General features: G+C 41.8%; 1 protein-coding gene across 1 annotated transcript; it reads left to right on the top strand.

The window, feature by feature from the left end:
* The first annotated feature begins 3,740 nt into the window (after positions 1 to 3,740).
* On the top strand, positions 3,741 to 7,918 carry SNN (stannin). The gene is made up of 2 exons (XM_053471355.1): positions 3,741 to 3,817; positions 7,300 to 7,918. The coding sequence occupies exon 2, from the start codon at positions 7,371 to 7,373 to the stop codon at positions 7,632 to 7,634; it is 264 nt and encodes an 87-aa protein (XP_053327330.1). The 5' UTR covers positions 3,741 to 3,817; positions 7,300 to 7,370; the 3' UTR covers positions 7,635 to 7,918.
* Positions 7,919 to 10,605: the final 2,687 nt, after the last annotated feature.

The raw sequence follows: 10,605 nt of genomic DNA on the forward strand, positions 1-10,605 counted from the left end.
TCCCCTGCTTCATATAGAGAGGGCGGCTATTTAATGTAAACTATCTTCAGCACTGGATGCATTGGCATTATTTGGCCATATTCCCATACTCTTTACCAGCGTTATTTTGGAACTGGAGTAATTTTATGACTTCCAACATGGAGTTCATGCACTTTGAATATTCTGTCTCGATAGCAGTGGATACTTTATTATATCCGCTGACATTGAGACGGACCGGTAACATCACAGCACCGTGTACAGTACAATCCAGACGGACAACTTCTACAAAACTGTTTGGTTGAACCTGATCTTTTATTGGGAGCATGCTGATTATGAGGAGCTGTTTTAAATGGATCTCTCCACTGGTGACAGTCCATCTTGCCTGGGATTTATGGTTTCTCGCAGGAAGATCTATATCTTGGTGCAATGATTTTAATGACTTCCATTCCTAGCTGGGTATTTTGTTCACTCCTATATTCTATGTGTTTTTATTACATGCCGTTTTTAATGTGTTCTTTATTGTAGCGTGATATTGGATAATTTGGGCATCTCTCTCTCTCTCTTTCTATATATATACCCTTTTTGTTGGAATGAAGATTGGTATATATTTTTCTTATTTTTCTGTCCATTTATTCTGAATGAGCACCATATACTGGAGCACTTTTGTGCACTTTTTTGTTATTTTATTTTCATGTTTCAATTTTACCCTGTAATATACATTTAAATAATCTGAAACATACCACAAGAAAAAAGTCACAAGTCTTATTGCAAAGCATTACTCATCAAAGGTTACTGACCCATATATTCCACATAATGGATTAATGTAACTGCACGGGATGAGTGGCATTTCACGGCCAGAGGGGGAGAATAACATACAGGCTATTTTTATAGGCTCTGTTCTTCCAGTAATAACAGGAATGAAAGAAAAGCAATCTAAGAGAAATAAGCTATGTTCTCAGCTGTCTACCGCACGGTCTCAGCTGAACAGGGATTTTGTCAGCCTGTCACCCAGCTAGCTGTGCCCTCTCATTCTGTTCCCTATCTATTTTTTATATCCTCCTTGTAGTGATAATTAAGTCTTGTTGTGCCCCTCTTTGTTTTATTACCACCGTTTTATTTCACTGTTTCCACTTTTTTTAAGCATCTTAAATTGTCATTACTTTTTACATTTAAAGAAATATAAATATAGAGTCGTGGAGAAGTATTTCTTGAAAAAACATAAAATTTAAAAAGTCTAAAATACAACACCGAAGTCTCAACAGCAGGTAGTGTGTGGAGACAGTTAGGTTTTTGTATCAGGCTTTCTTTTTAACACAAAATTGAATAAAACATCATTGAGAAGAACTCAGCTGAGGACTCTGGCTTGATAGCCTTCTCATGCAGGAGTGCCTCATGTTTTAGCTCAGTTGTGCCATTACCCAAAACTAAATCTTCATCTAAATATCAGCCTGGTCTTGCCCTTAAGGGCAATCCAGAACTCAAAGAAACAAGACACATTTCCTTTGCACCAGAAAAACAACCCCAGATATACGTTTTGGCTTTCCTGAGTCACGTTAGTGGGATACAGTAGGTATCCCTGTAGGAGCAAGGAGGCCAATGCCTGCACTCACCTATACACTTGGATGGGTGATTTTTTCAATGTAATGGCACAGGTTAAAATAAGCAAAAACTTGAGACACTCCTGAGTGGGGACGCTCTGCAGGGCAGGCTATTACAGTACATGGCTGTCCATCGTCAGTGAGTTAGTCTTAACTTTTTTGTTTGTAGAAAACATGGCTCTCTCCAAGTGTCTGGGTTTTCTTATGCAGAGAAAAACTGCCATGGTAGGGGTTTTAAAGATATGGACCCTGCGTGAAAGACGTTTTATGGGTTGCTGGGAACAACCTGGTGCTGAGGAGGGAGCAGGTTTCAGTTCAAGGCTTCTCCACACTCATCCACAGGCCGTTGAAGGATTTCTATCTTATGGACAGTCTAAAGGAGGACTAGTCCTACTCCCCTCCTAGCTCACTCTCATCAATCCCCTTACTTACCCCTACCTTGCCCCAAACCTACACCCATTTCCTAAGACCTGTTTCCAACGTGTCAAACCATAGGCACCATGTCTAGAGATATAAACGTAATATGTATGCCCAATTTTAACGAGAAATTGGCGTTTGTACTGTACGCAAATTGATCTACGATGTGTAGCAGTACTTACTTATGTATGAAATTGCATTCTAATGATTTCATGTTGTTTTTGATAACCGTATCTTTGTTTATAAAAATTATGAAATTAAAAAAAGGCTGGGGTTGTTGGGACTCTAGTCCAGAGGAAGCTTGCTACGTGTTTTGGTTCTGGACTGCCAGTATGTTCACCAGTGTTCATGAAGCTACACGTGGTTACACATTAAGCTGAACACACGGGACATATGGAGTGTTCAGTGAGACATGGGCATCTGCAGAATTTTTTGAAATGTACAGCTTATCACCACCCAAATGAAAATGTGCAGGGGAGGACTGTACACTAACAGAGTCTAACACCGTACATTGGCACCCCACACACTCACTGTACACTGACACCCCTATGCACTCATTCTAAAATTATACACTGACACACACCCAACATAACACTGTACACTGACACTCACCCACACACCCAACATAACACTGTACACTGTCATCCACACACACCCAACATAACACTGTACACTGTCATCCACACACACCCACACACCCAACATAACACTGTACACTGACACTCACCCACACACCCAACATAACACTGTACACTGTCATCCACACACACCTACTCATTCAAACCCTGTACACTGTCATCCTCCACACACTAACACTGTCACAGTCCATATCTATCTATTGTTTCCTCTGTGCGTTCTTCTCCATATTACCCAGACACACAGACACACAGACACACAGACACACATCCCGCTACCTGCCACGCACACAGCCCTCTTCTGAGCAGCTTTTAAGAACTGCTGCGCTCCTACTGCCGGGTCACATATCATCACCTTACATAACCCTGGAGCCTCACCTCTGCGATCAATTTGTTGAAGGGGTGCTTGGGTGCAGTCCCTCTACCTAGTATGCACCCTCATTCAGGTTCCCCATGCTGCTGACCCAGGACACTTGCACATACACATCATGCTAACACACACACACACACAAAATACACCCCCCCCTCCCTCCCTGTAAAACAGAACATCGTTTTACGTGACCCCAGGGCCTTCCTGTATCCCCGAGTGGCCCAGTCTGGACCAGTTTTGGTCCAGCCTTGGGGGTTATTGCCCGCCCCTGGGTATGTGCAACACTAAATAAAAACAATCCAGCAGGGAATTTTCATTTCATTGCGATTGACCCTTTATTCACGAACAACGGTGAGACTTTGTAACTAGAAATCATCAAAGGCCACCACAGTGATGTTATACGTGGTGTACCGAGCTACTGAAAGACAACAGGGCTTAGGTCTCCTTCACGCAGACGCGTAGCGCTCACTTCCTCTTGCGCCTAAACCCCCGGCGCTGGGCGTCTCGCTCCTCTAACGAGGGCACAGCCAGCCTCCCGTTCCGTGGTATTCGAGATCCTGTGACACAGATCACGTGCCCCCTCCCGCTGGTAACCACCCTCCGTTGCTACGCCCCTCCCTGCAGCTGTTGCTAAGACTTCTAATTGGGCAGGTCCTGCAGCGACAGAAGCCGAGTATATAAAAGAAAAGGCGTTTTATGCTAATTAAGCCGTGGGCGGGACTTTGCGGTGTGAGGTTGGCATACGCCTGCTCTGTGCGGCTCACACCGTGCCCAGGACTGCTGGGGGGCGAACGCGCGGGTCGTGCGAGCGGAGAGAGGTGAGCTGGTGTGCGCCGTTTATTATATTATTACGTTCATATTTACACGTTCCTTCTACGGGGGACGCAGAGTTCTGCCTGCCGATACCCCAGTCCCACCCTCTGTCGGTGCTTGTGTTGAATGACGATGTACGCCTAAAAAGGGTTAATGCCAGTCTGCGAGACCACCTTTTAGTGCCCACTAGGCCATAAAGCGTAAACGTGTGTGTGTGTGTGTATATATATATATATATATATATATATATATACACAGTGCATGCATTAGTGATTGCTATCAGGCAGTGCCCTCACCCCCCCCCCCATCACCATGCTGCTATGTGAAGTTCTAATCCTTTTAGCTGAAATATTGCATCTAACGGGTTAATATTATCTGTTAACCCTTTTAAAGACAGACCGTCAGTTTCTAACCAAATGTTGTTTATCTGACATTTTTGTCAGGATCTCTCATCTCTCTCTTTTTTTGAAATCATGCAGCAAGTCATGACAGATATTTAAATGCAATGTATGCAGGATAAACATGTTTGAACATATGTGCATTACATTGCCTTTACTTATATAGCACCAGCATATTCTGTAGCGCTGTTATTATAGGGGACAGTGAAAATATCTGCTGATGCTGACTGCCCTGCTCGTGCCAGCTTATCCTGTATTGTTAATCTCGGTAAGCATTATGTATTAAATGTTACGAACGTCCATCCTATGCATTCTGTATGTTGGAATGTATGTAGCTTTTTCGCATTGATGTCTATAGGGGAATGGTTGCTAGGGAACCTAGTCTTGGGGGTGATAACTCTAGTCTTTGGAATGTTGGATCAGAGATTTCCTTTGGATCCACTTTCAGAGTGTAAGGAAATAAAATGACTTTGCCGGCGATGTGAGCTGAGGATACACGATACTGCAGCATTTCCTCCGTCCCATCTGCTTCTGGTTTGGGGTTGCTTTTTGGCCTTTGTTCCAAATCTGGTGTAACATGCAGTAGGAGGAGACGTCGGAGGAAATAACACCAGGCAGCAGCGCCTGTTACACTGTATGTGTTGTATGTTAACACATCCAAGATACAGATTGCATAGGGAAATGTGTATCAGCAGCTACATGGTCACCATACTACAGTTCTTCTGATATCTCCATTCAGGGCCATAAATACCATGAGCCAAGAGAAGGTTTTTGCCCTAGGTGCTACAAAGTGAAGGCTGCGTATGATGCACATGGCATCTATTGCCCTAAACCCCCTTCCAACAACCCCAGGTGCCAAGAACCCCAGTGACGACTCTGTCACCATTAAATACTGCTGTAGCCAGCTTTGTTTGGTCAACATCTTTGTGTATTTGATGTTTAGGTAGTATTTCATATAGTATAATGCATATAACTGTTTGGTCCCCTTACATTTTTCTAGTGTCACAATGTCATGCATGTGATAGACTTACCTCCAGCAAGCTCCTGCATTGGGTTGGTGAACATTGCTTAATATTCTTTATTCTTTATAGCCGTGTCTTCTGGGATGCTACAGTGTAGCATTTAGTGGTTTGTAAAATGGGTCAGGTTAGTGGGATAAACAAGAACTCCAAGGTGTTTATTCAAGGACAAGCAAACTGCGAAACGTCAGGAAGTATCTAGAGAGGTGGCATTTGTGTGCAATCAATAATAGAAGCAGTATACGTGAGATAATCATGCGCAATACAAAGATGCAACAGTAATCATGATGTGGAGCAAGAACATTAAACCGGGGGTGCAAATAGTGATTTTGTGGCAGGAATAGCACCTGGAGGTGTGGGGTTAAGTGGAAAGGGCTATGACTAATGTCCAAGGGCTGATGGAGCCAGAAGAATGAGGACTGGAGATTAGTCCTTCTCCTCCTCAAAACTGTCAACAACGGAAGAATCTGAGGATCAGCCTGCGATATAGCCTTGGCCGGTGGCCAGTTCCCTACTCAGGATCACACTAAACATGTGTACAGGCAGGGGCGTACCTTGAGTGTTTTGCGCCCAGGGTGGATTTTGTTTGTGGCACCCCTCACTTTAAAATGTAACGCCCACAAAAAACTTTGTTGGCAAGAATATTTATTTCACAAATGTGCAAGCTGTATGTCAACTGGAAAAAAAACTAGAAATCTAAAAAAAAAATAACTAATAAATTAAATAAGTTTAAATAAATATCATTTACTAAACAGATATGGTACACTATGCCAGACATTGATGGTGGTACAGCATATCTCCCATCCCTGTACACTGAGCCAGATATTGATGGTACCGCAGCATAACACCCTCCCTATATACTAAGCCAGACATTGACATGGTAAATATCTGCCTTTGAAACCACCTCTGTGTCTGTGCCACCCTTGCCCCCTAAGCATCCTGTCTGTGCCACCTCTGCCCCCTACACAGCCTGCCTGTGCCACCTCTGCCCCGCCTAATTCACAGTATGGATTTTCGGCTCAGGTTTCGGAGCTGATGTTTATCAGACTGACAGGATTTTTATTTTTGTTTAAAAAGCTGATTTTAGACATTATGCAGACTTTAGATATATTCAAAACCACTCCACCGTGTAGCTGCTTGCAAACGTGAAGGAAGTGGGAATGTTAGTACATATTGTGGTATCGGATATGAAACAGCTGTTCAAGTACAAAATAAACTAAGACCGCCTTCTGTAAAATAAATGAGTACTGTGCGGCCTGGCCTTATCAGAGATCTAACACTGCATTTTTCTCATTTACGCATTGATTACTGTGAATTAGTAAATGTTTAAAGCTTTCTCTCTGATTTATTTACTTATCATTCTGGTTGGTTATTTCTATCCAAAATAACTAAATTGGAATAATTTAGGTTGATTCCAATGTTTAAATAAAATTAAAGGGGAGCCCTCTTCTGTTAATTTTGTATTCCTAGTATCCAATTAAATACATATATATATATTTGTCCTACCTCTTATTTTATCTCCATCTACTAGACAGACGCTCATTATCATACTGTCTACGATAGAATGGCTCAGTGTTAATCAATCAGCCGGACACTCTGCCTAATGAAAGTCTGTGGAGGAACAGACTTCATTAGCACTGCCGTAAAGAATCAACTCATTGTGGTGTTTGAGAAGGGAAATAATTCAAAGCGGTTATTGGAACAAACTGAGATAAAAACAATTTTTTTTTTTTTTTAATCAGTGTCGACCATCATAACTATACAGCACTGGATTTTTTTTTTAATTTCCATTGGATTACCCCTTTAAAAACAGCAGTAAAATGGTTTGAAAGATGGCACTCCATGTTCTCATTAGTTTTGCTTGCTTTAGTCCTCTGTACCTATAGCTGTTATACCTGAAACGTTCTACCTCCAGCAGATATTTTGCAGCTGGTTTTGTGAGAGCTAAGGACGTGGCGTTTAGACTTATTTGCATAAATCTTATCATAAGCCTCTCTTACATGAAGGGATCCCTTCTAGATCTATGTATCGTTTCTAACAGTAACTTAATTCTTTCCCCTCTTTACTCAGATTAAGCTGTTCGTCATCACATAGGCCCTCCAAGCTTCAACCACTTGGGAAATTGGAATTAGGAGACAGTCATGCCTATTACGGACCTTAACCCCACAACTGGCGTTGTTACGGTTATCGTCATCCTTATTGCGATTGCAGCCCTTGGTGCCTTAATTCTGGGCTGCTGGTGTTACCTCCGATTGCAGAAGAGCAGCCAGTCGGAGGATGAAGAAAGCATCGTGGGGGAAGGTGAAACCAAAGAACCTTTTCTCTTGGTTCAGTACACCGCCAAAGGCCCCCGAGTGGATAAAAAAACAAAGCTAACGCCTAACGGGCCCGAGGCACATAACTAACTCCCTGCAGCAGAACATTGCCCATTCAGCCATGATGATTCAGAAAAGCAGAACTGATACTGTGAAGATCGACCCGCGTCATTGTCGGAAGGTCACACATTTCCCTGGTAGCCGGAGAATAGCTGGCGACGTTGACACTGCATGCACCGAGTACCTTCTGCAATCCTGCGTTTCCATACATTTTGCCACTTGAATATTTCATTGAGATCTCCCTTAGAATGTGAACGATGTCTATAACCCGTTTTCCTTTTTGATAAAGTAGTCGTTCAATCTTCTTATGGAAGAAGTATCGGAAATGATTTGGCAGTGGAAGGATTAGGAGCCAGAGCTTAGGCGCAGATTGTCATTTTGCACGTTTTTATGGTGGTTTTTAATCTTTTTTTTGTGTAATGTACCATATGAATTGTTGACTGACTGAATTAGCTTTAAGATTTTTAGCTGCGGTGAACCTGCCACCCATAACGCTTTTTATATAAAGAGCCAGTGATCTGGAATGTGGCTTAAAATAATTTAAGTGTACCAGGAGGTTCTCCCCGTTGACGTGGCAGATGAGCAGCGATGTAGATATATTTATTTGGAATAATCAACCAGCATTTTAGATTTTCCATAAAACACCTTTGTGTGTTATCACTTAATTTATAGTTTATTGTTGAAACAATAATGTATACCTCTAAACGAGCGTTATGGTTTTACTCAATCCTTTTATTATCGCGTGTTGAGATTGTGTCAAGTGCTTTGGAGATGTCCTGCACCATAGCCCCATCGTTAATGCTTAATGAGTGAGGGGCCATGAAAACAAGACATTTAGTCTATTTAAAGTTGGAGTGAATTTGAGTATTCTTGGTACTTAATGACCTTCTTGATAGGCTTGCGTTAATATCTACCAACCGCCTGGCCGTGGTTATGTTGGTAATAAAACATGTTCTTGCCCGTGCTTGGACTTCTCTGCAAATACGTATTCGTTTTGTACATTCTCTGTGTTTCATCAAAGATTTGTAATAGTATATATTTTTGCTCCATGTTTTAAAATGAAATGACCATGAAGCAAGAATTTAGTAATGATGGGTCACGATAATTTGTAACGATGGGGAAGGAGTCAAAAAGTGACATCTGCATGTTGTAGACATTTCCTCGTTGGCAGAAGCTTTTTTTTTATTTTTTATTTGCATTCAATATGGCGTGTAAATCATTTGGACCGTCAAAACATCATCTCAATATTCTTTGTACCGTGACATGAGAATAATAAAGACCAAACTCGCACGTGTTCTACAACCACCTCTCGGTACTAAGATCAGCCGTCTCACCACAGCCGTGACATTTCGAGAAAGAAAACCTTTCTTGCGCCTTGCTAATCGAGCGTTTTTGCTGTGGTGAGATTGTTTTGCTGATAAGGATGGATGTCGCCAGTGCATTAAGAATCTGAGTTTTAGCTTAATATAAAAAATAACATTTTTAGTTCTACAATAAAGTCTTAAAGATGAACCTTTATGAGCTAGTCTTGCTATTGTCCGGCATGTCACATATACTCTTAAATTTGTGTATAGATAAGACGGGAGCTGTTGTGGTCCAAGCATCGTAAGTAATGTTTGCAATAGTTTCCAAAAGGTTTTTATGGGGAAAAATGCATAATTGTGCTGTGGTTACTTCTAAATCTTTCTGCCCTCATCACAAAGGGGTGGGAAAAGAGCATTAAACTATACTTCATGGGCTGAATTTTGATGCAATTTCTGAGTATTTCTGTTTATATAAGCGTGTTTTCGCAGTAGGATTGTGTAGTGCTCTATGCGTGTCTGGCCACTGTGAGGTTTATTGATTAAACTTTAGGGTTGCACGCATGGTGAGATGAGTTATTTCAACCAAAGGACTGAATAAACCATCGGAAGGATCAATCTTTACGAGCAAGAAGGCTTGAGTTTGCCTTACATGATGCGTATAGATGAGAAGACATTACAGAATCGTCACCATTGCTGGGAGAAGTGATCGTCCTCCAGGCCATTATAATAAAGAGGCTCCAACCAAGCGTAGGTGGTCAAGACTGGCTTTGCATGCCACAAACTTAGTACTCGCATACAAGTAACATCAATTCATAAGTGAGAAACCCGCTAGCCCTTTGTCATGTAGTCAAGTTTTGAAGAAACGCTCGTGTCTAGTAGAGAAGCACGTGAAGGCCTGTTTTTAGTGTTGAAAGGGACACTCGAGCAAGTAAACATTTACATAGCCCCCCCTTACTCATCAGGTGGGGAACGTGGCAGCGGCACCCATTGTTCATTGCCAAAATAAACCTGTATCTATTATGCTGTTGTGTCAGTTCCTGTGTGCCCGTCATAGGGGTTAATGTAAAGCATGTTTACTTGGCAACAAGCGTGAATTAGACACGAGGCCCTTCGATGCAGAACACGGTTGTAAACAGCTAGTTGAGGGTTATCTCGTGACTGTTTTCCCCACGAGCTGGGCAGGTTCTCCTGGACTAGGCACAGCCCGGCTGGGTCCCTTAATTTCCTATCAGGTCACGCGAAAGAGAATGCTGGCCTCTTTCTGCTAGATGATGAGGAACTCATTAATAATTTATTCTATAAATAACAGAGCTGGGAGATCTGCCAGCGTGCATCCGGGTTCAGTGGACTGCTTCAATATATATATTAATTTTATTAAAATAAAATTCTCCCCTATTGTATGCATCATGGTATTAAGCCTATGTATACACGTTTATATGTGGTTTATTTCAGGGTTGAGATGTTTAAATTTGGGAAACCAAATTGATAATGCTCATGGACATCAGAGAAAAAAAACCCTCAAAACATGCATTTCTTTGCAAAAAATATGCTTGTACGTGACTTGGTGTGCATTTTTTGATAGTCCAGTTATTTTCTACACTTTAGAAAGGTTATCCAGCCAGGTTTTAAGAAATGTATCACTATATCAATTTATTTTAGGGATCAAATTCTGCCATGAATGAAATTGACTTTTTCAG

Source organism: Spea bombifrons, chromosome 7 (genome assembly GCF_027358695.1).
Source record: "Spea bombifrons isolate aSpeBom1 chromosome 7, aSpeBom1.2.pri, whole genome shotgun sequence".
Classification (NCBI taxonomy): Eukaryota; Metazoa; Chordata; class Amphibia; order Anura; family Pelobatidae; genus Spea; species Spea bombifrons.